The sequence below is a fragment of the Brachyhypopomus gauderio genome, chromosome 20 (assembly GCF_052324685.1).
Source record: "Brachyhypopomus gauderio isolate BG-103 chromosome 20, BGAUD_0.2, whole genome shotgun sequence".
Taxonomy (NCBI): Eukaryota; Metazoa; Chordata; class Actinopteri; order Gymnotiformes; family Hypopomidae; genus Brachyhypopomus; species Brachyhypopomus gauderio.
In genome coordinates this window covers 3,900,568-3,927,667 of record NC_135230.1, presented here as the reverse complement: position 1 = coordinate 3,927,667, position 27,100 = coordinate 3,900,568, and the positions used below count along the sequence as shown (strand labels likewise).

General features: G+C 39.9%; 2 protein-coding genes across 9 annotated transcripts; one reads left to right on the top strand and one right to left on the bottom strand.

Annotated features, from left to right (window-relative positions):
• Nucleotides 1-414: 414 nt before the first annotated feature.
• Nucleotides 415-26,533, bottom strand: LOC143484149 (uncharacterized). 8 transcript variants are annotated; one of them, XM_076982721.1, is made up of 11 exons: nucleotides 18,251-18,509; nucleotides 17,018-17,077; nucleotides 10,342-10,386; nucleotides 9,211-9,334; nucleotides 8,135-8,406; nucleotides 6,318-6,350; nucleotides 5,201-5,324; nucleotides 4,287-4,411; nucleotides 3,985-4,052; nucleotides 3,664-3,854; nucleotides 415-3,319 (listed from the first exon to the last, which is right to left on the bottom strand). In XM_076982721.1, the coding sequence occupies exons 2-11, from the start codon at nucleotides 17,033-17,035 to the stop codon at nucleotides 1,566-1,568; spliced, it is 2,754 nt and encodes a 917-aa protein (XP_076838836.1). In that variant the 5' UTR covers nucleotides 17,036-17,077; nucleotides 18,251-18,509; the 3' UTR covers nucleotides 415-1,565. The 8 variants fall into 8 exon arrangements, with proteins under 8 accessions (XP_076838836.1, XP_076838834.1, XP_076838835.1 ...); XM_076982719.1 differs by lacking the exons at nucleotides 17,018-17,077; nucleotides 18,251-18,509 and adding an exon at nucleotides 26,417-26,533; XM_076982720.1 differs by lacking the exons at nucleotides 17,018-17,077; nucleotides 18,251-18,509 and adding an exon at nucleotides 26,417-26,533 and having other exon boundaries at nucleotides 8,135-8,337.
• LOC143484579 (uncharacterized) lies at nucleotides 17,419-22,713 on the top strand. The gene is made up of 3 exons (XM_076983381.1): nucleotides 17,419-17,426; nucleotides 19,334-19,993; nucleotides 20,192-22,713. Exons 1-2 carry the CDS (start codon nucleotides 17,419-17,421, stop codon nucleotides 19,965-19,967), a joined length of 642 nt encoding a protein of 213 aa, XP_076839496.1. The 3' UTR covers nucleotides 19,968-19,993; nucleotides 20,192-22,713.
• Nucleotides 26,534-27,100: the final 567 nt, after the last annotated feature.

The following is a 27,100-nucleotide window of genomic DNA, read 5'->3' as shown; positions in this document are numbered from 1 at the left end:
AAGAAATTCGCGAGTAGAATGGAACCATTGCCAAAAAGAGGCCGTTCTGAAGTCTGGAAACACTTCGAACTTTTGCCATCAAATAAGGTTATTAAAAATATATAAGAATAAAGACAATTACCTTATTAATAGCAATTAATGACACTTTGTAAGTCTGTGAGATAATAGGCTGTGCACCAATTATGAATTATATTTTAAATGTATAAAATCCATCATATTTGTGTGTAGTGTTTCATGTCATCAAATCACTAAAACATTTTTTATTGTTTTGGAAACCAAGATGTGCACCATTATCAAATGTTCTCTTTCATAATTTTAAAATCACGGATTTTTATTATTCAGCCATCACTCCTTTTTCTCAGCATTCTGCTCAACCCAGCAGTTAGATTTGGAATACATGCACAACAAACAATGTAGTTTTATCAGTTGCCTTTATTGAAACAACAAATGTCAAAATTTTAATGCATTTAAACAGTTTATGCTGTAAAAAAAAACAGTTCCCTTGTCTTCAAACCACAAGATACATGAAGCACTTCATGGTTTTGGCCACCAGATGACGGTACTGTGCACTGTGTCATGAAGCTTCGAGTAAGGATCCTTTTTTCAAATCATTTCGTAGGAAAGCTTCAGTGCTTCACAAAGCTTCGGTTTGCCATCACTAACACTCGCGTATGAACCCAACAGTGAACCAAATGTTCAACTCTGACTGATCAGCGTTGATGCTGCTTCCCAACACCAACACAGATAAAACAGCTCTAGCCCACTGAGCAAAGACACGTCCAAAAGACGTCAATTAAACGTCTTCGTCAGACGTTTAAAAGACGTCCACTGAAAAGCCAGAATGAAAATTTTTGCAACGTCTTTTTTAAACGTCTTTTGAACGTCTATTACTGACATTCAGTTGACGTCAATAATGGACGTTCAAAAGACGTTTTAAAAAGACGTTGCAAAAACTTTTTAAGTGGCGTTCAGACCTTTTTAAGTTGCTACTTGTTTGTACATAGGCCTACAGAACACTTGTATTTGTGGTCTTTGACACAAAAAACAATTGTGATATATAAAAACAATTGATAATCAAATTTGACAGCTTTCTTTTATAAATTCAAAACACAATACTTGTACTTTTTACTTTCAGTACTTGAGTAATACATTTTAGAATAAACTACTTGCAATACTTAGAACACTTCAACTTCTACTCAAGTCAGTTTTTTGATAGTGTACTTGTACTTTTATTCAAGTATGGGTCTCTAATACTTTATACAACACTGCTTAGTTTACATCATATAGACCACTATCCTTCAAACCCCAATTACAATGACAATATTTAATTTTTACGTCATAGACATCACTTTCTGTGGCAGTGATACATAGATATGTTTACCCATGTTAAACAGTAACTAAAAACAAATTCATTATTGACTACTTCACTTTTTTTACGAATGCTTTACAATTTCATAGTGCAAAAGACATTAAAACTTCAGCAGACAAAAAAAATGTGGTGTGGCTAAAAGCTCTTCAGGTCATGTGGTTTGAAGTTCTTCATGGACTGTGGTTTTGACTGCTACCTATTTGGGTCCCATATGAATGCGCTGGTGTCTTTGTAAAATTCTCTGCAGAGTAAAAGTCTTACCACACTGTTTGCAGAGATACGGCTTTTCTCTTGTATGAATGCGCTGGTGTCGGTAAAGATTGTATTGCGCCGAAAAACTCTTCCCACACTCTAAGCAGTGATACGGCTTCTCTTGTGAGTGAATGCGCTGGTGACGGCAGAGATGACTCCGTTGCCTGAAACTTGTACCACACTCTAAACAGTGATACGGCTTCTCTCCTGTGTGAATGCGCTGGTGACGGTAAAAATTGTGTTGTAACGAAAAACTCTTCCCACACTCTAAGCAGTGATACGGCTTCTCTCCTTTGTGAATTCGCTGATGTTCTATTAAAGTACTCTGTTTAGAAAAACTCTTCCCACATTCTGAGCAACAATACGGCTTCTCTCCTGTGTGAATGCGCTGGTGTTGGTAAAGACTGTGTTGCGCCGAAAAACTCTTCCCACACTCTAAGCAGTGATACGGCTTCTCTCCTGTGTGAATTCGCTGATGTTCTTTTAAAGTACTCTGTTTAGAAAAACTCTTCTCACACTCTGAGCAACAATACGGCTTCTTCTCTCCTGTGTGAGTGCGCTGGTGTATGTAAAGTGTACTTGGGTGACTAAAACTCTTCCCACACTCTGAGCAGTGATATGGCTTCTCTCCTGTGTGAAAGCGTTGATGTTGTTTGAAATTACTCTGTTCTCTAAAACTCTTCCCACACTCTAAGCAGTGATACGGCTTCTCTCCTGTGTGAATGCGCTGGTGTCGGTGTAGACTACCCGGTTGAGTGAAACTCTTCCCACACTCTAAGCAACAATACGGTTTCTCTCCTGTGTGGGTGCGCTGGTGTTCTTTGAAATGACTCTTTCCATGAAAACACTTCCCACACTCTGAGCACTGATACGGCTTCTCTCCTGTATGAATGCGCTGGTGAATGCGGAGATAACACTGTTGAGTGAAACTCTTCCCACACTCTGAGCAACAATACGGCCTCTTTTTTGTGTGTGTGCGCTGGTGACTTCGGAGATGACTCTGTTCTCTAAAACTCTTCCCACACTCTGAGCAGTGATATGGCCTCTCTCCTGTGTGAATGCGATTATGTATTTCAAGATCAATCTGAAGGATAAAACCCTTTTCACACACTAAGCACTGAAAAGGCTTCTCTCCTGTGTGAATTAGCTGATGTTGGTACAAACTACTCTTTTGACTAAAACCTTTCCCACACTCTGAGCAGTAATACGGCTTTACTCCTGTGTGAATGCGCTGGTGTTGGCGGAGATTACCCTGTTCAGTAAAACACTTCCCACACTCTAAACACTGATAGGGCTTCTCTCCTGTGTGAATGCGCTGGTGTCGGAGGAAACCGCCCTGTTGAATGAAACTCTTCCCACACTCTGAGCAGAGATATGGCTTTTCTCCTGTGTGAATGCGCTGATGTTGTTTGAAATGATTCTTTCCATGAAAACACTTCCCACACTCTGAGCACTGATACGGCTTCTCTCCTGTGTGAATGCGCTGGTGAATTCGGAAATAACTCTGTTTACTGAAACGCTTCCCACACTCTGAGCAGTGAAATCTGTCCTTTTCAATTTTAATTTCTCCTGATTTCCACATTCTGACATAATCCTCGTGGTGGCAATTCCTGATGTGCTTGTGGAGGTAAACTTGAGTTGTGTAGGAAAATGGACACACAGGGCAGGAGAAGAGCTGCGAATGGACGCCATTCATTTCTAGAGAAAAAGACATCAGTGTGAAAGGTATTATAATTATCACAAATTTTAGGAGTGGAATGATCAATATTTATACTATTTTATGTCAAATAAAATTTAAGTGCAATAATGAAACAAAAACTCAAAACTGCCTGTAAATGTCTTAACCTCAGCAAATTTTCAGTCACGTTTATCCTGATAACACAATGACCTACACAGTTTCTGTAGGTCAAAGGCCCCAAACTCACATTTTGAGCTTGATATCTGAATTAAGAATGTTGAGCTAAATCAAATGTGCTAAAGTAGGGCAAACTCTCACCTGATATCATACATTTAAGATAAAATGAGCAAAACTAAATCACAACCTTCTGTAGAACACTGTTTGTTCCAGAGGAAGTCAAATGTGAAGTTGATATCTTCAGCGTTCTTGTCTCCGTACCACACCAGGAGCTCCTGTCCTGATTCAATGGGTCGACAACAACGGTAGAAAATCTCCCCATAATACTGAAAGGCTGCCAGATTCTGCTCATCATCATTACGAGCACAATTCACATATCTGAGAGAAAACACAAACACCATGATGAGAGGGATGCATAAGATTGCAGGAGGATTTATAACCAAGTCAGATATTTATAACAGACAATCAACAGTCAATGAACTGCAGACTTCAGTACTGCATCCTCTACCTCATCCAATTAGAGTGAGTCTCTCTCTTCACATCTATATACTCATCACACTGGTTGATCTTGGATATCTGCAAAAACAAATTTTAATTAATGTGGCTCACAAAACATTTGTAAAAGCAAAATAAATCATTGGCAACTGATGCACTCACATTAAAGGATCTCAAAACACACACTTTATTCAGCGTTGTACTACATAAGATCAGACTTTATTCAGAGTGAATTTTATACTAGCTGGTTCATGGTTCCATGTGTGACATGGTAACTGATATTTTTCAAAAAAACTTTTTTGAGTGTGTACTGACCGGAATAATCTGACCCTTGTTAAACACTCCCAATCCAGCATCAGGAATACTGGACTTCTGAACCACCAGACCAGAGGGAAGTGTCTCTCTGGCTGGATCTGTGACCCCCACAGGAACAGGTGTACCTGGGAAGATGACAGGTGAACCGTTAACCTCACATGTATCGTTGAAAAAAGATCTCGGCTCCTGAGAGTCTGGAATAGCAGGAGAAAAGAAAGAAAAAAACTGATAACCAAGAGAGACCTCATTTAAAACTATAACAGGTAGACTGCTAAAGCTTTAACATTATGGTACTACAATACACAATAACAGTACAGTTAAACTGAAAATGTGATGTTCCAACATTAATTGGAAAATCATACTTGTCAAGAGAACAAAAGTCTGTTGAATTTGGACAGATGTAAATGTCTGCTTTGGTGCACCACTCCTTTAGTGAGGAAGAGTTACACCCTAAAACACTTTTTGATAATTGATGCATCAGATTTAAAATGCACAAACTGAAGCAGATATTTTATTTTCATAGTCCAATCAGAGAGCAGCGAACAACCAATCGGGACTTAATATGATTGGACAAATGGGGTGAACATTTCATTTCATAGATCAAATAAGAAAGAAAATGGACACGTGATGTTTTCTTATTCCTCGAGTCTTGCAATGTGTTTATCGTGCTTGTTCATATCACGATGAATGTACAACTTATTGCTCAGAACTAGGGGAAGACTGATCAGTCCACTGAACTTCAGCATGTATAACTGGATGCGATTGTGTGTGTGTGAGAGAGAGAGAGAAGACGGTTCCATAAGATACCTCTTGCAATATAAACTCATCAGTGAGAGTACAACAGAGCCCAAGATTGGATTTACACTATACACACAAAGATTCAATACTCACATCCGCCACATTTATATGCTAACCTGACGTATGGGATCTGGGCATCTTCTGGACAGTTCCATTCTGGTGGTCCATAGGGGTGCTGAGGTGCACAGAGACTGATGTCCCTCCCTCATCTGCAGTGGTACAGGCCTCTGTCTTCACATCCTTACAGACGTAATTATCAAGGAACAAAACTCATGAAACAAACTCAGAGGGAGTTGAATTATGCTGTGAAAAAAAAGCTCTGAAAACTTGTAAAATAAAACACATGCATTAAATAACATTTCATGACCACCTTCTTAATCTACACTTACTGTTCATTTTATTGTTTGTTTACCATGTAAGAGGTCTTTGTAGTTCTATGATTAAACACTGTAGCCATTTGTTTCTCTACATACTTCATCCTCATTTCACCTCATTTCTTCAATAGTCAGGACACCCTAAGGACCACCACAGACAGGTATTATTTGGGTGGCGGATCATTCTCATCACTTCAGCGACATTAACATGGTGGTGATGTATTAGTGTATGTGGTGCTGGTGTGAGTGGATCAGATAGCAGTGCAGCTGTGTCACAGATGGACTGAGAGAAGTTCACCACCCAAAAACATGCAGTCCAGAGTGACCAACACATACTGTACAGCAACAGAAGAGCCATCATCTCTGACTGTAACTACAAGGTGACCAACATGTCCACCAGCTGCTCTGTGCTGGTCCTGTTGAGGTACTGAATGGTTGAAAGGGGGACAGTGTGTAATTGTGGAACTACAAAGTGGCCCTATATGGTAAACAAAACTGACATAATGCACAGTGAATGTTGAAAACATATGTGGTAATAGTTTTCAATTAATTAAGTGACTGAAAAGTACAATCACACTCATAAATACATGGAAGAGGACTAACTCTTGAATAATGACTATGCTGCAAATAATATTGAATATACAATTTTGCCCTGGTATCTAAAGACACAGAACATAACTTGCATTTCCACTCCATTTAATGATCTAGTGATACGTAATACATAATTGGCATCATTCTGACCTAAAAAGCCCAAACTATTGTTCATTACAATAAAGTTGATAAAGAAGGCTATACTTCCTGACAGCAATGATTTGTTGCTACAAATGTGTACAAAAACTGACAAAGACTGTTCCTTTACCTGTGGAAACTGTTGGCAGAAGTCAACATGAACCTGCAGAAGATTAAAAAAAAAATTATTAATAATAGTTTCAGTGATTCCAGTTGGTAACGTCCCATAAAATGAATGCCATCTCTACTTATTAAAAACAACATTCAAAAATATAGATGCAAGCGGTGATTGAGAGTTCATGCAGGAATAGGCCCTACAGGCCTAAGCAGCCCAAGAAGACCAATAAGTTGTTTTGAGCAAATGATTGACCTTTGATATGAATGCATGAACTGTTCTTTTTAATATCAAGCTTACTTATGAGGCACTAAAGGCCCAAAAGACCAAAATAAATTGTATTGGCAAAATGATTCAGATCATTGAAATAGATCACATGCTGAGATTAGCTTTGTGTGTATTTTTGGGTTTGTGTAGTGCTTTATGTAAGCAATACTTTTCAGTCAGTTCCCGTCTTTGGTCAGTATACTGAGCCTAAGTACCATCATACTGATATTACATAAATAAAATAAGACATCTTAGAGAATTAAAAGGTTAATTTCTGGTCAGGCAGTCTATGTTTTGATATAAGATGCAATTACAAAGTTATTTAGCTCATTGTTCTGAATCAAACAAGACCCATTACTTGTCAGTTCTTCATAACAGGATGGAGGGCGTGTTTTGATGATTTTAGAGGTTTTTGTGTACTGTAGCGCCCCTGCCAGGTCGATTTGGACCAAACTTGGCATACCTCACAAAATCCTCAATCTCTAACAGAGTTTCAGATTAAGATTTGATCACTTACATGGTTTATACGTTATAGTAATACAGGTCATATATGGCATGACAAACTATATATATCACAATACATATGACAAACTACATAACAGACTACTAAAACTTCTGCATGGAGGTTACTGTTCCTACAAAAACTGTATATTGCTCTTCGAACAACAAGCCGTGGATTACTAGCGACGTCAAGAAGCTCCTCAACCAAAAGAAGAGGGTGTTCAGAGACAGAGCTAGTACAGAGTTCAGGCATATACAGGGGGAACTCAAGGTTAGACATGCAGAGTCCAAGAAGTCCTACAGGAACAAAGAAGAGCAGAAGCTATAGGAAAACTACATGAATTAGGTCTGGGAATTAAAGGAGCTACATAAGAACACACTTTATTCAGTGTGAATATTGTACTGTATAAGAACACACTTTATTCAGTGTGAATATTGTACTGTATAAGAACACACACTTTATTCAGTGTGAATATTGTACTGTATAAGAACACACTTTATTCAGTGTGAATATTGTACTGTATAAGAACACACTTTATTCAGTGTGAATATTGTACTGTATAAGAACACACACTTTATTCAGTGTGAATATTGTACTGTATAAGAACATACACTTTATTCAGTGTGAATATTGTACTGTATAAGAACACACTTTATTCAGTGTGAATATTGTACTGTATAAGAACACACACTTTATTCAGTGTGAATATTGTACTGTATAAGAACATACACTTTATTCAGTGTGAATATTGTACTGTATAAGAACACACACTTTATTCAGTGTGAATATTATACTACTACAGTATGACAAAGTCAACTGCCTGTCTCTTGCCATGACAACAGTACTAAAATGTGTTGGTTACAACATAACAGGCTTGCATCATTTACATGAAACTCAGCAGATATTAAGCATTTAAAAAGGAGCTCTGATGACATAGCTGTTTCTATGTTATATGCTAACTGACATTTCGAATACATTGCTGATTAATTAATTATTACTAATAATAAATTAGTATTAATTATTAACTACATAATTAATACATAATATTATGAAAGAGACTCACCATGCTGGAGAATCCACTGTTCATGGTCTCATCTTTGTCCTTCAGTTCTCTCTGGTAGGGCCCAAAGTGTGTACCGACCGCAATAGTCTGACCCTTGTTAAACACTCCCAATCCAGCATCAGGAATACTGGACTTCTGAACCTCCAGACCAGAGGGAAGTGTCTCTCTGGCTAGATCTGTGACTCCCACAGGAACAGTTGTACCTGGGATGATGACAGGTGAACCATGAACTTCACATGTATCATTGAAAAAAGATCTCTGCTCCTGAGAGTCTGGAATAGCAGGAGACAAGAAAGAAAATAACTGATAACCAAGAGAGACCTCATTTACAACTATAACAGACAGACCGCTAAAGCTTCAACATTATGGCACTACAATACACAATAACAGTACAGTTAAACTGAAAATGTGATGTTCCAACATTAATTGGAAAGTCATACATGTCAAGAGAACAAAAGTCTGTTGAATTTGGACAAAAAATTGCATGTCAAACAGTTTTCAGTACAGGACATCATACAGGAGAATGAGATGTAAATGTCTGCTTTGGTGCACCACTCCTTTAGTGAGGAAGAGTTACACCCTCAAACACTTTTTGATATTTGATGCATCAGATTTAAAATGCACAAACTGAAGCAGATATTTTATTTTCATAGTCCAATCAGAGAGCAGCGTACGACCAATCGGGACTTAATATGATTGGACAAATGGGGTGAACATTTCATTTCATAGATCAAATAAGAAAGAAAATGGACGAGATGTTTTCTTATTCCTCGAGTCTTGCAATGTGTTTATCATGCTTGTTCATATCATGATGAATGTACAACTTATCGCTCAGAACTAGTGGAAGATTGATCAGTCCACTGAACTTCAGCATGTATAACTGGATGCGTTTGTGTGTGTGTGTGTGTGTGTGTGTGTGTGTGTGTGTGTGTGTGAGAGAGAGAGAGAGAAGACTGTTCCATAAGATATCTCTTGCAATATAAACTCATCAGTGAAAGTATAACAGAGCCCAAGATTGGATTTACACTATACACACAAAGATTCAATACTCACACCCGCCACATTTATATGCTAACCTGACGTATGGGATCTGGGCTTCTTCTGGACAGTTCCATTCTGGTGGTCCATAGGGGTGCTGAGGTGCACAGAGACTGATGTCCCTCCCTCATCTACAGTGGTACAGGCCTCTGTCTTCACATCCTTATAAACGTAATGATCAAGGAACAAAACTCATGAAACAAACTCAGAGGGAGTTGAATTATGCTGTTTGCACGCTGTAAAACCCAATAAGCTCTGAAAACTTGTAAAATAAATAAATAAAACAAATACATTAAATAACATTTCATGACCACCTTCTTAATCTACACTTACTGTTCATTTTATTGTTTGTTTACCATGTAAGAGCTCTTTGTAGTTCTATGATTAAACACTGTAGCCATTTGTTTCTCTACATACTTCATCCTCATTTCACCTCATTTCTTCAATTGTCAGGACACCCTAAGGACCACCACAGACAGGTATTATTTGGGTGGCGGATCATTCTCATCACTTCAGCGACATTAACATGGTGGTGATGTATTAGTGTATGTGGTGCTGGTGTGAGTGGATCAGATAGCAGTGCAGCTGTGTCACAGATGGACTGAGAGAAGTTCACCACCCAAAAACATGCAGTCCAGAGTGACCAACACATACTGTACAGCAACAGACGAGCCATCCTCTCTGACTATAACTACAAGGTGACCAACATGTTCACCAGCTGCTCTGTGCTGGTCTTGTTGAGGTACTGAATGGCTGAAAGGGGGACAGTGTGTAATTGTGCAACTACAAAGTGCCCCTACGTGGTAAACAAAACTGACATAATGCACAGTGAATGTTGAAAACGTGTGTTAATAGTTTTCAATTAATTAAGTGACTGAAAATTACAATCATACATACATGGAAGAGGATTAACTCTTGAATAATGACTATGCTGCAAATAATATTGAATCAACAATTTTGCACTGGCATCTAAAGACACAGAACATAACTTGCATTTCCACTCCATTTAATGATCTAGTGATACGTAATACATTATTGGCATCATTCTGACCTAAAAAGCCCAAACTATTGTTCATTACAATAGAGTTGATAAAGAAGGCTATACTTCCAGACAGCAGTGATTTGTCGCTACAAATGAGTACAAAAACTGACAAAGACTGTTCCTTTACCTCAGTTAACTGTTGTGGAAACTGTTGGCAGAAGTCAACATGAACCTTCAGAAGATTTAAAAAAATAATTAATTATTAATTGTTTCAGTGATTCCAGTTGGAAACATCCCATAAAATGAATGCCATCTCTACTTATTAAAAACAACACTCAAAAATATAGACGCAAGCGGTGATTGCGAGTTCACGCAGGAATAGTCCCTACAGGCCTAAGCAGCCCAAGAAGACCAATAAGTAGTTTTGACCTTTGATATGAATGCATGAACTGTTCTTTTTAATGTCAAGCTTACTTATGAGGCACGAAAGGCCCAAAAGAAATTGTATTGGCAAAATGATTCAGATCATTGAACTAGATCAGGGGTACTCAACTGGCAGATCCGAACGCAGTCCTGTCCGGACCCAATCTCATTCCTGATTAACTGGATAAGGACCAAAAAAAAAAAACCGGAGCATTTATTTCAGGGCTATTGAAAAAACACTCCGTCACGAGTGTTACGTTTGCCACCCACCCAACAACTTACGTTCGCAAACCCCCCCCCGCTCAACAACTTACATTCGCCACCCCTGCCACACCGGACCTCTGGTCACAGGTATCTGCCAAAATTGGACCGCGGACAAATTTAGTTGAGTACCCCTGAACTAGATCACATGTTCAGATTGGGTTTGTGTAGTATTTTATGTAAGCAATATTTTTCAGTCAGTTCCAGTCTTAGAACTGACTGACATCTTAGAGAATTAAATGGTTAATTTCTGGTCAGGCAGTGTATAATTCGATATAAGATGCAATTACAGTTATTTAGCTCATTGTTCTGAATCTTACAAGATCCATTACTTGTTTGAATTGTGCATAACAGGATTGCAGCATGAGTTTTGATTATTTTAGAGGTTTTTGTATACTGTAGTGCCCCCCGCCATACCTCACAAGAACCTCAATCTCTAAAAGTGTTTCAGATTAGGAGTTGATCACTTAGGCTACATGGTTTATGAGTTATAGTAATATAGGTCATATATGGCCACAATGATGTAATGGAAAAATGGACCAATCTGAAAACTTAAAAATCCACATACCATGTTTACATGTGTTTACATGTTTACTATCTAATATCCAAACGCCTTCTATAAAGAATAATATCTGGACTCCAGGGAGTACAAACAGGCCTATAGTAGGGGTGGGCGATATAATATCGTTCACAAAAATACCGTTACATTTCTTTATTCGATAGGATTTCGCTATATCGCGACATTATGACGCAAGGACGCAGGTTGTGCGTGCAGCGCGCAAAATAAACATGGCCAACAGCGGAGAGAGCAGCAGTGCTCACACTGTGAATGATTTAGTTCCTAAACGAGGAGCTACATCAGTAGTGTGGAAGTATTTCATGAACAGTTCACGTTCAAAATTCACAATTTTAATTATGAACTAGTTCAAAGTTCAGTTCATTTTACTTTTTTTCATGAGATATTCAAATACTTTTTTCACGATTTGGCTGTTGGGCAATCAAGGGGCGGACACAAATGCGAACTTGCGAAAATCTCATTAGATTTTATTTCACATCTTACATTTGCAGACGACACGCGAGTGGACCGCGAATGACGTGGCATGATGAATAGAGAACTAACGCTTAATACACAAAAAGGCAGCAGAAATGACAAGGGCACAAAACTAGACCAAACAAGAGTACAACTAATTGTTACATACACTGACATGAACAAACACACGGAAAGCAAGTAACGGCCATACATGAACATGAAGTCTAACAGAACATACATGTATTGCCAGTAGGGCTGAACGATTAATCGCATTTGCGATAATTTCGCGATTTTTAAAAACGCGATTGTCTAATCGCACAGGCTGCGATTTAAACTGGTCACGTGACTTGGGAGCGAGCCGAGCCGAGGACGAACGGAGCAAACCCGAGCAGGAGGCAGGGAGGTGGAGAAGTGAAGTTAACACAGCGCACTTTAACTTGTTGCACAATGGCTTCAGGCTCGACAGAAGCTGACACAACTGAAAGTCTAATACCAAAGAGGGGCAGCACATAAGTTGTGTGAAATTACTTTGGCTTTTAAAAAGATGCTGCTCAACGTCAGGTACCCTGCAAAACATGCCTTGCTACTGTCGCTACTACGCGAGGAAACACTACAAACCTTCAGCATTAAAAAAACACCACAAAGCCTCGTATGATATTTGTAAGGCTAAAATGCCAACGACCAGTGCTGCATCTTCCAATACGCCAAAGTGTTTCTCTGCGCTTATACAGCTTTAGTATGCGGTGAGCAGCGAAATACCGTAAAATCACGCAGATAGGCGCAATAAGATTTAAAGCACGGATGAATCGCAAAAGTGCGCATAGCTTGACCGCGGTCCAGCAGACAGGGTTCACTGACCGAACCGTTTGAAAGTGTAACTCCTTATGGATGTAATTCGAAGCGGCACGCTGAAATAACTCGGGCAGTAACGGAGTTCATAGTGAAAGACATGATGCCCGTTAATATAGTGAACAAGCCCGGCTTCATGGCTTTGTTAAACACACTGGATATGCGCTACCAAACGCCCTCACGCACATATTTTAGCCAAGTTGCTATACCTGCAGGGTTGCCAACTCTCACGCATTGAGCGTCTTAGACAAAAAAATTAGTAGTTCGCTCTGGCGCCAACCACAGGCGATCGATCGATCACGATATAATAATAATACTTAAATTTAGTCCATTTTACACCCAGTGGCGAACTTAGCAATTTGGAGGCTCAAGGCGAATTTAGCTAGGGGGCCCATCAACATTAATATGCGAGAAATAAGTTCAGGTTCACACTACAAGATTTTAGGCTGGTTTTTCAGTCGCCGACTGTTTTTGTAGATCGCCGACAGAAACTGTGGTCGGAGGCAAATCGGGGATCATTCGGCGCTCGCTCAGTCGTGTAGTGTGAACTGCTGAAAGACGCTCGCCGAGCCGTCGCCAAGTGGCCGCCAACTCATCGCAGACAACCGGCAGATATCTAGCATGTTTAATATCTAGCATGTTTCATATCTAGCCCAGTCGGCGACTGTGAGTCAACAGCAGCGTCTAGCTTCATACAACTTTACTACAACACTGTGTTTAAGTTATTGTGACAGCACTGGAGAAATAGTGCGATTGACTATATATATGTTCACTGAAACGGAGAGATGAAATAATTCTGGAAATTTGGGACTATGGAGTGGTTAAACGGTAAAAAAAAAATAATAAAAATAATAACGAAAATGTGGAGCACATGTACGTTGTTTTTATTTTCTTCGTGGTGTTGCTGGTTCTCGCGAGTGTTTCATTTTTGTGTTCTCGTGTTTTTGGAGGGCAGCCAGATGAGTCGGCGATTCCCCAGTCGTGTAATTCGTGAGCCCACGTCACCGATCAGTCATGTAGTGTGAAAGCCACAACAACTGAAAGACTTGCGATTACAGCACAACCAGTCGTGTAGTGCGAACGGCACAAAAACCTGATGACTGAAAAGTCGTGTAGTGTGAACCTGGCTTTAGCTAGACAAGGGGGCCCTACAGTGGGAGGGGCCCAAGGCAATTGCCTAGCAACGCCTCTATGCAAAGACCGCCTCTGTTTACACCCCCCCCCCCCCCCCCCCCCCTCGCCCCGCAACCCTGTATCTGAGCTGTATAAAAAATGCCGAAACAGAGTTTCCTGAAGTGGAACAATGGGAAAAAATCGCGATTTTAAATCGCAATCGCAATTTATAGATAAAAAATTGCAATTAGATTATTTTCCAAAATCGTTCAGCCCTAATTGCCAGGCACGATATCACGTTACACGGAGACCAAACATGAACTGAAAACCTAAACGTGCACACCCAACTAGGAAATAAAGAAACGACAATGATCCCCGAAAGTATAGTCTGGATATATACACACCAACTAGGAGATAAAGAAACGACAATGATCCCTGAAGGTATAGTCTGGACATAGGCAATACACACACACGCTTGTAAAACTAAGACGAGCTAACATGGAACAGCTGAAACAGAGGGGCGTAAAAAGAACAAGGAAAACATAAAAACGACTAGACTAGAAGGGGGCGGAGACAGACGTGACAAGTACAAGCTAGAAATCAGTATATGTTCTTATACGTGCTATGCCTACCCCGCTCTGCTGCAATTCATCACGGGTAACGTCGTGCGGAAGCCAGTATGTTATTAACTAGCCAGTATGTTAACTATTCTCATGCGGACACTACGTTGCCCACAATGCATTGCGCACACACCGTCAAAACCATTTCTGTCTGGTGATGCATGATTTAAGCGGCACCAGCGAGAATACAGGAGGGAGGAAATTTCTCTCGTTGCGTTTCAAAAGAGAAAACAGATGTCACTCAGTTTTCAATGGAAACAAATTCCAACGTTCATTTACATTGATGTCTACCGTTCATGACACATAATGTGAGCTAATTCACGTTCAAGTTATTAAAAAATGTGTGTTTGTTCAGTTCAATGTTCACAAAAAAATGATCGTGTTCAATGAACGTGTTCTTTTGAACTCGTTCACGCACAACACTGTGAATAGTGAATTTACTTGAGTTTCTCTTTTAACAACTTCCGCCCTGTCCTGCCTCTCTTCTTCGCGCAACTCATTTGGGACATAGATTTGGCTTATTACTGCCTCTTTGTTATTACCTTTTGGGAAGAAAAAATATCGAGATACATATCCAGGGTGTCTACAGGTTTGACCAAGGGAAAATTAAGACATTTTAAGACTTTTTAATACCGTTTTCCAAATAAAATTAAGACCAACTCGCAAGATCATACACGTTAAAATAAAGCACAAAAACCAACTGATTATTTACATTAATTAATCTAGCTGCTTGAAAACTTCAAATGTTAATGCACAAGACGGACAATACAAGACACAAACATTACATTTTTTTTCACTGTACAGTATACACAATGAAACTTTATACAAAACAAAATTCAAACACTGACAACAGCATCATACCACACACACACACACACACACACACACACACACAAGGCCATTTTCCTGTTTTTCTGATCCACACTCCAGCTCACGCTCAACCCCTTTCAGTTCTGCTACTTTTTCTCTGAAACTCTTTCTAAGGATGTGTGATTTTGTGATCACTTTGGCCATCAGGGTTCCTGCTTTCCCTTCGGCTTGTTCAGCAAGTAAATTATTATTATAACTGGTTTATACTTAACCTTGAAAGTGACGTACAAATGATTTAATTCCATCTTGTTAAGGTGTATGAACCCTGCAAACATGACTTGGTTAATTGCGCTGAAGCGCGGCGCGCGCGAAGTTTTTACAAATTTCGAGAGGTGTACGACAGCGCGCGAGCCGCTCGTCAGCCGCTGCGTCGAAAATGACGTAATCGCGGTGGTTTCGCCCATGCGCGAGCGGCTTGCAATTAACCAAGTCATGTTTGCAGGGTTCATACACCGTAACAAGATGGAATTAAATCATTTGTACGTCACTTTCAAGGTCCATTTCTATATATCCCAGCACATTAAACTTAAATAAGTAAAATATTTATACATATACTCGAAATGATTCAAAATAATTCGCTTTTTTATCACATTATTTAATGGTTGTTTATTTTCAAAACGCCCAATCTTAACGTCTTCACGTTCTCTCATGTTTCGTCCTGGAATTACAAGAGGCTCGTATTTGTTAACGTAAAGAGAACTGTTCAGTCAGACAGATATTTGTTGTGAAATGAAGCAGTTACCATTTCAAGCATTTTCAAGTACTTTAGCCTAAATTTCAGCACTTGTCAAACTTGGAACACAAAGTAACATTAAATTGGTCAGGTAAATGTTCCTTCCCCTGTTTTTGAGGAGTGTTTCTTTATACTAACACATATATCGTTTCGGACAACACTGCAACGGTCCCGCCGTTCGCGGAGGTTCACGCGCTACGGTCACTCGCGAAAGTATAAACCAGACTTGAAGGCGGCATCAGGGAACATGGTTTTAAACAATGAGTCAATTCCTTCGTTGGATCTGTATGACTGGTGACTCTTAACTGTTTTTAGCGCCCATATTACCTAAGCCTTCAAAGTATTGGTAGAGCCGCATAGCCTACAGCGTGAATGCGACGTTGAGCAGAGCTCGACTGAATGGTTCTCTTGTTGGGCAAAACGTAGATATTGCAGGCTGCTGCTGACGAGCCTCGCTGGTATCTGTGACAGCTCTGAGCCACCAAGAATATGTCGGGTCTTCCAACCATTTCTGGCTAAGTTTGCATTTCCCCATCTCTCCGAACAGACGTTAACGTACATACAGCCCGCATGAAATTATGATCCCGCCAGTCCAACAACTACCGGTGCTCGTTAAGCCCGAAATACTTGCGAGCAATATTTAAGTTCAACACACCGCTAACGGAATTATTCATCCCTAAATTTAGCTCCGCAAATTTAAGACATTGTGGTTGAAAATTTAAGACAAAATAAGACTTTTCAAGGCCTTATTTGACAAAAATGAAATTTAATACCATTTAAGACTTTTTAAGGACCCGCGGCCACCCTGATATCGTATATCGCCATTCAGCTAAAAAATATCGAGATATTATTTTTGCTCCATATCGCCCAGCCTTAGCCTATAGGATAGCAGAATGGAGGTTGGGTGATATTTTATACTGATAAACCCATCAACACACACTGACTCCTTTACCTACTAACTCACCTCTTCACAAGAGCTCATCTTCACAAGTAAGCCACCTTCTTTATCCAAGGTTATTTGGAACTGAAAATTATTATAGATAAATCAAATGTACAAATAATTTCAAAATACATCATGCAGAACCAACACATACATTCTATTTCAAGCTCATATTTCATTAACATAGTACTTCATACAATGAACAAACATAGCGGCATGCAAACATCTGGACTCCACTGGTCACAATTCCTGTTATTTTCCATGGTTAAGTGATCATAAGAGGAGCAGATCTCTAAAACGCATTTCAACAAGATTACTGTATTATTGTTCTGTATAATTTCAAAGTGAAACATATTCAAGTTAGGACAGGCCAAGAGATTTAAAATAAATAATTTTACCAATAGGTTAAATAGCTTGTTAAGACTATGGCTTGGTCGGTAATTGTTAAGAAAGGTCACACAGCAGGAGATCACTCAGATCCTAATATGATTAAGAAATGTCAGTAAATATGGAACAACAGAGGAAATGTTGAGGTCTGGATGACCAATAAATGTTCAAAGAGATCTGCTCGTAGGATCTATAGAAAGGCCAATCATGTACTTTTTACTGAAAATATCCATTAAGAAAATGGATGTAGTAGACTCTGGAGCAGCTGTGCATTATTATTAGTTATGTAATGTTATTATTACTGTACAGATACAGTAATATTACTGTATATGTAAACCATGTATGATAACCATGTTAAATGATTTCATGGTTTCTTAATCATAACGTATAACTGTATAACCAATACATATTGTCAATCAGCAGTTCAGTTAGAGTAACTAGTCACATTTATTCAGTATCTCGCTAGTTCGTTCACCATTAACGTATACCGTACAAATAAGGCAGAATCCTAAAGAAAACGTTTAACATCTAAGGTAAAATAAAATATAGTTTAGTTATGTAGTCAACTGTTAGTGAATGAACTCGACAGTCCAGTATCTGCTGAATCAAATTAGAAACTCAACTTCCATTATTGTTCTGAGGAAACTGCAGCTACTGACACAACAGCTGTGACTCGGCTAACCGCGCTAGGAGAGCCAGCTCGCTAACTTCAGATTAATGTTCTTGGTGCTTTAAGCAGAACCCATCTCCAACAAAACACGACTAGTTCCTGATACTCCGCTCATGTCTGTTTGAACATCCTTTCAGGACAGTGTTGTGTAAAGACGGCTAGCCAGGTAGATGAGCTGAATTATCTAACTAGCTACCTACCAGGTCCGCTCAATCTTGGTCAGGAAAACTGAGGTGACTGGTGCTGGCGGCGAGATTTAAGGTGCGTTTATATTCGCAGTTCGGTTCCCTCCGGACCAAAGCAGCACATTAAACACCGTGGCGTTTTAGTCCGGGTTGGTTTAGCGTTCACACTCGCGTATGAACCCAACAGTGAACCAAATGTTCAACTCTGACTGATCAGCGTTGATGCTGCTTCCCAACACCAACACATAAAACAGCTCTAGATCCGTTGGGCTAAATGCGCATGCGGGAGATTCGGGACGTTGCTCCAGATCTCGCGAGAGGAACAAATAAACCCGCTCTGTCAAATATTCTAAACAAAGATCACTGTGAAATGTTCTTATATTCAATGTAAACATGCAGGACATTAGAAAATATAGCAAATCAACAGGACATGCAGTAGGGTGACCAGATTTCAGATTTTCTGAAAAGGAGGACACCTTTTTTGCCGGGGGGGGGGGGGGTCATCGGTGTATGATATAATAATAATAATAATAATAATAATAATAATAATAATAATAATAATAATAATCTTTATTTGTATAGCACCTTTCATACATACATGCAACTCAAAGTGCTTTACAGTATAAATAAAAGAAACATTAAAAGGAGATAAGACAAAAAGAAAATTTTTAAAGAAATTAAAGATAAATATATTAAAATAACATAAATAGTAAAAAAGTAAAGTAAATAAGATAATAAAAAAGTAAAGTAAATAAGATAAAGCTATTAAGCTAATTAGATTTAGAAGATAATAGACAACATAATGTAAAAGTAAATAAGATTGAGAGTTTGTTAACTAAAAGCAGATCTAAACAGGAATGTTTTGAGACTGTTCTTGAAACTATGCAGGGATGAAATGCCTCTGAGCTCTTCAGGAAGAGAATTCCAGAGCTTTGGGCCATAGTGGCTAAAAACGGAGCTCACCCAGGAGAAGACCAGGCTCGAGGCCCCCCGCGACGCTGCCTACTCGGCCGTCTCCACTCCCTCGTCACCGCGGCTCAGCGCGACCGCCATCTTGACCTGGACACCAGGCTGGGAGCGCCAGTGAGGATGCGGAAGGCAGCCGACGTCGTCACCCCTACCTCAGCAAGACTTCTCCTCTGCTAACCCGTTCGAGGTGCTCAGCTCCGGGTCCTCCACCTCGCCCTCATCCCTGCGTCCGACACCACCCTCACCAGCGCTGGCACCGAAGAAGAATAAGGGCGGTATCCTTGTTATCGGAGACTCGATAACACGACACTTAAAGATTTACCTGCCAGGCGCAAAAAGAACCCCCACTGTGTCCTGTTTTCCAGGTGCTCGTGTCCTGGACGTGGCCAGGCGGCTTCCCTCGGTGCTGAAGCAGCGAAACGATTTCGGCACCGTCGTCCTTCACGTGGGGGCTGTCGACACCGAGATCCTCAAGGAGCACTACCACTCGTTTCTGGACACCGCACGGAAGAAGACGTCGGCCAGACTCGTCGTCTCCGGGCCGCTTCCAACGTTCCGGCGAGGGTGCGAGTTATTTTGTCATCTTTTCTGTCTCCACAGCTGGCTCCGGGACACATGTGGCAGCGTCGGCGTGGACTACGTCGACAACTGGGAGAGTTTCCGAGAGCGTCCATCACTCTACCGCCGAGATGGACTTCACCCCAGTCGCCTAGGCTCGGCAGTCCTCTCCAGGAACATCGAGGACGTGCTACGCCGGGCCTGACCAGCCACAACAAACCACGCAAATCAGCTAAGTAGAACTTACTTTCCTAACTACCAAACCATTGAGAATGTGTCTGCTAGCCGTGGCAGGTATAGGAATAACAGGACGATATGTTTTAAAAATCTAATTAAAATTTAATTAAATAATCAACATGAAGTGAGCAGTGTAAGAAAAAGAGAAATTTAAAGGCTAATAACTTGATGTATCAATTTAATGTTTTTCAGGGAGACTGTGGGAAAGCAGAAGTAAGGAGGCCTCAGTGGCCTTGAGGAGAACAGAAGGTGCCTATTCAGTGCAGAATGTGTAGCAAGCAGCTTTTAGATAACCAGGCACACAGGCTGGGAGAAGAGGAGCAGGTGAATTTCCATGGAGAGCAGCCAGGATTGGGGAGTTATCGAAACTTAACAAATCGAAACTTCAGAATCGAAAATCAACATGAAGTGAGCAGCAATATTAAGCTAAGGCTAGGACTTCTAAACAATAGATCGCTTGCATCAAAAGCTGTGATAGTAAACGAAAAAATCTCAGATAACAGACTAAATGCACTCTGTTTAACAGAGACATGGGCTAGAGTAGACGAATATGTAAGTTTTAATGAAGCAGCTCCTCCTGGATACAGTTATGTTCATCAGCCCCGTATCACAGGGCGTGGAGGTGGAGTAGCCACAATATATGACACAGAAATAGGTTTTACTGTAAAACCAACCACCTCTATTAACTCATTCGAGGCCTTGATAGGTGAAATAGGCAATAATCTTATAGGCAATAAAACAAAGCTTAAATTAGTGACCATCTATCGACCGCCGGGTCCCTACTCAGAATTTCTTCAGGAATTTGCTGAGTTTCTTCCCGAACTAGTCTTAACCATCGAGAGATTTGTAATTGTGAGTGATCAACATTCATTATTAAAATGAATCAGACCCACTGAAAATCGCGTTCGATTCCATCCTAGATTCAGTAGGTATAGCCCAAAATGTGACAAGGCCTACCCACCGCTGTAAACACACCTTAGACTTAATACTTACTTACGGATTAAACATAGAACATTTGGCAGTCATCCCCCAAAATGACGCCATTTCAGATCATTCCCTACTAATATATGAAATAGCTTTATACGATGTACATCAGATGCGCCATACAAAAACCACGCGCACTATCACATCCGACACTGCAGCAACATTTATAAACTTACTGCCGGAGCTACCGAACACTATGCCACTGCAGCCCAATGAATTGGAACAGGCAACACAACAGTTTTATTCCACACTCAGCAATACCTTAGACAGTGTAGCTCCAGTTAAAACAAAATTAATTAGGGAGAAAAAGCTTTCTCCATGGTATGACGACCACACTCGTCTTCTAAAACAGACAGCTCGAGCAGCGGAGCGCAAATGGAGATCCACCTCACTAGAAATGTTTAGAATCACATGGAAAGACGCCATAGTCAAATATAAACATGCCCTAAGATAAAAGTTAGAGCCGCATACTATTCGACACTAATAGAAAACAACAAAAATAACCCTAAATTTCTCTTCGCGACTGTAACTAAACTAACAAGAAATATCAATGACGCTAGTTCTAATACAGCACTTACACACACTAGTAATGAATTAGACTATCTTATTGAACAATATAACCCAGCACGTTCACTTCGCTCACAGGACGCAGGGTTATTAACTGTTCCTAGAATCAAAAAGATCACAGCAGGTGGAAGAGCCTTTTCTTTTAAAGCTCCACAATTGTGGAATAATCTTCCTGCCTCTATTCGGGACTCCGACACGGTCTCAATGTTTAAATCTCGACTAAAAACCTATCTGTTTACTTTAGCCTTTGATTAATCTGTTACATATTTACCACATCACGTATCTTTTCCCCATGGTTCACCTGGGGAGTGAGAGAAAATATGCTTCTTTCAGATCTCACCGCATTGTCTTAATCGTCTCCTGTCTGTCAACCCCTGGTGGGGCAACCAGTGTGATGGTTGCCCACATTTGCATGCCCAGCACCTCTGTCCTTTATTTGTATATCCTCTGTTCTTTGTTGTATATCCTTTGATGTCTTAACCTTAAGGTGCAACTACCCAACCAAATGTAGATTGCACCTTCATCCCCAATTTACCCCCCCCCCTTAAACTCCTCGTCTTCTTCCTCTTTTCATTCCACAATGTATAAAAGGCTTCCCACATAGACCCCAGTAGATCTGGTCGTGCTCCACCTTATGTTACATGCTCTGTGTGTCAGTAAACTTGTCAACACTGAAGCCGTCCAGTCTCCTGACTCCTGAATCTGATTCCTGAAGGCCGAATTTCTAACAGGAGTAACACTGCAGTCGGAGCCTACAATAACAGCATCACTGCTCCGACACGGAATGAAAGCCTGGCGTTCATCAACAGACATTTACAGTGACAATATCAAAACCAGAACTTTCATTTTTATCTTTTACTTAGTCTGATTGTGTGATTTGTGTGTGACTTGTGTATTTGTCTGTATTTTGTGTAATTTGTGTGTTAATGGGCCGCCCAATGGAGGATGGGTTCCCTTTTGAGTCTTGGTTCTCCCGAGGTTTCTTCCTTTTCCCCACCATCTAGGGAGTTTTTCCTCGCCACTGTCGCCTTTGGCTTGCTCATTAGGGTTCTGGACCCATAGTATTGTTAACCTTGTAAATCCTGTAAAGCGTTTTGTGACGTGTTGTGAAAAGTGCTATACAAATAAACTTTGATTTGATATGTATACCAACAAAAACATACACCGACATGTTTTGAGTGTAATAGTGATAGTCTAAGTAAAAAATAATTTAAAAAAGAAAATGCTCCTCTTCAGTCCTCTTGCGGGGTGTGTTTGTCAGAAGACTGCATCTCTTTCAATAGTTTACGATTACGCATTAAGTATAAAAATCTTTGCAGGTCATGTTCCTGAACAGTGGCGGACTTAGCAATTTGGGGGCTCAAGGCGAAATTAGCTAGGGGGCCCATCAACATTATTATACGAGAAATAAGTGGGCTGCAGTGGGAGGGGCCCAAGGCAGTTGCCTAGCCATGCCTCTATGCAAAGACAGCCTCTGTTCCTGAAATTGTACTGGGTGCACAAAATCCCTTTCAGTGAATCCACAGACATGTGATTCAAGATAGACGTCTAGGACTCTGCCTCATACGAATCACGACCCTGGAAAAAGCACGGAAATTTTTTTCTTTAACTCCTCCGTAAATGTTCACTTTCGTTTCAGCATTGTCGTAGAACCGGCGGACACATGTGCTTTCGCTTGTAAACACTCGGGGATAGACTGGCAGGCCCACGCTTTCTTCTTCACACCCACACAATGTAAAGTAGATAGATTTGAAGAGAAGGACGTGAATAATTTGCGAGACAGAGAAACCTGGAATGAAGTGGAATGGAACAGAGTGGCAATTCTAATCTCAATGACTGTACATGTATTATGATTGAGGCAGTCAAAGTGTGCAAACAGTGTTTGCGTTTGCTGGAGTGAAAGTAAATTCCTATAGGATGAAGTGCCATCTCTGCCTCCCTAAAGAGGATGAAATATTGGCCTTCAAAAATTCACCTTCGAACTTGAAGAAACACATCAATGTAGCAGGGTTGCCAACTCTCACGCACTGAGCGTGAGACACACGCATTTGACTGTCTTCACACGCTCACACATCCGATTTCTCACGCTGAAAAAAAAAATCTAGTTTATTTACTTCTGATCCATATCTATGATTCAATGAGTTACTAGTTCGCTCTGGCGCAAACCACTGGCGATCGATCGATCATGATATAATACTTAATTTGTGTCCAAATAAAAGTTTATGTCGCCACTGCCACCCCCCCCCCCCCCCCCCCCCCTTTAAGTTGCTACTTGTTTGTACATAGGCCTACAGAACACTTGTATTTGTGGTCTTTGACACAAAAACCAATTGTGATATATAAAAACTAGGGGTGGGCATAGATTAATTTTTTTAATCTAGATTAATCTCACTGAAATCTTGAAATTAATCTAGATTAATCTATATTAAAATGGCTCATATGCGTGCTACCCAAGTAATGACTAAAAGTCAGTCTTTGAGATAGGGTTTCTTAATACAGAGGGTGCATTAGACCAGGGGCTCATCTCCTGTTTCCAAAATGCATCAATGACTGCTTGAGAAAGCAGTTCTACTTTCTCAACACGCTCAATAAAATGTAGGCTACTCGTGTTCAACGGTTTATTCAGTTAAACATGAATTTGTAAGCCTATACTGTACATTAAAAGGGGTTGATAACATGTTTATTCAGCTAAACATGATATTTGAAATGTAAGCCAACATTTAGTACATTTATCCTCACGGACGTAATTTGGGGGGGACTTTTTCAAAACCCGGTTTTGGTCCTCTGCAGTTTTAACGGTGAAAAAGAAATATTTAAATAGCGACGAATCTAGCGCTAGGACCATGCAGAAAACGACCTCTCCGAGCTCCGCTCCGGTAACACTTTACGTTCCTAAAAATGAATTTTCCATGAAGCAAACCTGGCGACTTCGTGGCTCCATCCATGTAAACACACGTACGATTTGTAATTCACAGGTTTAAAAACTCGTTCTCGCCCCTACTGTGCAGTTTGGTTAGGAATACAGCCAAGCTAAACTATCAAGGTGAAAGTCATCATAGTTTGCTTACCCATTTTGACCCAGTTCCCAACCCAACTTTAAGAATAGATTAACGGCGATAATTTTTATATCGCCCGATAAGAGTATCAAATTAACGAACGCCGTTAACGGCCCACCACTAATAAAAACAATTGATAATCAAACTTTGACAGCTTTCTTTTATAAATTCAAAACACAATACTTGTACTTTTTACTTTCAGTACTTGAGTAATACATTTTAGTGTTGTCACGATACTAAGAATTACAACTTCGATACGATACTTTAAAAAGTATTGAAATTCGATACCACTTTCGATACCAAAGTCAGATACTGTGCTCATTTCCGTTTTAAAGCCTTTTAATTATTTTTTTTATAAACAAACAAATTAATATTGTATTTTGTTTCACAAATGTCAAATAAATAAAAGGTGTAGTCCCTACCATATTAAAACAGAAAAATAAATAATTGCACATTAATATAAATTAACATAAATAATAGTAGTGCACTCTGGAATTCACATTTAGAAGTTAAAAAAGGCTAGTGCAAAGTGTATTTTAAGTATACTTTAAACAACATTAACTTTAAGTCTTTAAGTAACTAAAACTTCAATATTAGAGTAGAGTTCAGTATTCATAGATGATTGATCCGTTGTAGTACAATCACTCTTTTTTTCTCCCTGTATGCTGTCGCACTTATGGCTCTTAAACCAAGAATATGACAAACATTTGCTAGGATACCATAATCGGACACATCCAACCTCTTGGAATGTTTTGTACAAATATGCGTGCATTCAGGTGTTTGGCCAGATTCGTTGTGTTAAGCTAGGTTTATACTTTCGCGAGTGACCGTAGTGTGCGAGTCCGCACACCTCGCACGACCCTGCTCGAACGGTGGAGGCATTTATACTCCCCGCGTCTCACATTCTGTGCAGTGTTGTCCTAAACGATATGTGGTAGTATAAAGAAACACCCCTCAAAAACAGGGGAAGGAACATTTACCTGACCAATTTTAATGTTGCTTTGTGTTTCAGTGTGTTTCAGGTTTGAAAAGTGCTGGAATTTAGGTTAAAGTGCTTGAAAATGTTTGAAACAAATATATGTCTGACTGAACAGTTCTCTTGTATTACGTTAACAAATACGAGCCTCTTGTAATTCCAGGACGAAACATGAGAGAACGTGAAGACGTTAAGATTGGGCGTTTTGAAAATAAATAACCATTAAATAATGTGATAAAAAAAGCGAATTATTTCGAGTATATGTATAAATATTTAACTAAAGTTTAACGTGCTGGGAAGTATTGAACTGGACCTTGAAAGTGACATACAAGTGCTTTAATTCCACCTTGTAAAGGTGCATGAACCCTGCAAACATGACTTTGTTCATTGCGCTGCGGTGCGCGCTAAGTTACAAAATTCTAGAGGTGTACGACCTCACAAATCGACAGCGTGCGAGGCCACCGCGATTACGTCATTTTCACTGCACGGACCCTCACGCTGCTCGCAGCGCGTCAAGTATAATTAAACCAGACTTTAGCGCCCTGCGCTGAAATGTTCCGAAAGCACCGCCTGCAAACTGGCTTGTTCATGTCCTTCGGTTTTCCATCTGTATCTGCTTCGAATACAAAGTATTTCCACACAGCACTTCTGCTGCTTTCCTTGTTTATTAAGACGGGCTGCGAACACACTGTTTTTGCTTTAGCTGCCATTTTAGCATTACAAACTGTTCTTTGCATTACGGAAGCTTGGGTGGGTCAAACGAAAGCGCATTTTATGTAAAAAGAATAGATTGGCTCCTTTGGTTGGTACAGGTTTAAAGCACTGTTTACAGACCGGTTTTGATGTGTCCACGGGGTTGCCATGACTGTCTGAAATGTATGCAAATAATTCCATATTTCGCTTCGTGCACAAGCTGAGGACAGTCCGCATATTGCTTGTATTAGCAGCCATCTTACACGTTTTCTTATTCTGCAGAGAGGAGGCAAGCGCTGCACTGCTGTACGCGCACACTGCCCCCGTGTGGCACTCTTTGGAAATACTGCTCTTTAAAAAAAACCGCACTCAGTCCTATAGCACCGATACTAAGCAAATTGGGTATTATACCGTTTTTAATGACGAAGTATCGCGATACTACTCTAGTATCAGTATACCGTGCAACAATAATACATTTTAGAATAAACTACTTGCAATATTAGATACAAAAAAAAATAAAGTATGGGTCTCTAATAACACTGCTTAGTTTACATCATATAGACCTCTATCCTTCAAACCCCAATTACAATAACAATATTTAATTTTTACGTCATAGACATCACTTTCTGTGGCAGTGATACATAGATATGTTTACCCATGTTAAACAGTAACTAAAACAAATTAATTATTGACTACTTCACATTTTTCATCAATGCTTTACAATTTCATAGTGCAAAAGACATTAAAACTTCAGCAGACAAAAAAAAGCATGTGGTGTGGCTAAAAGCTCTTCAGGTCGTGTGGTTTGAAGTTCTTCATGGGATG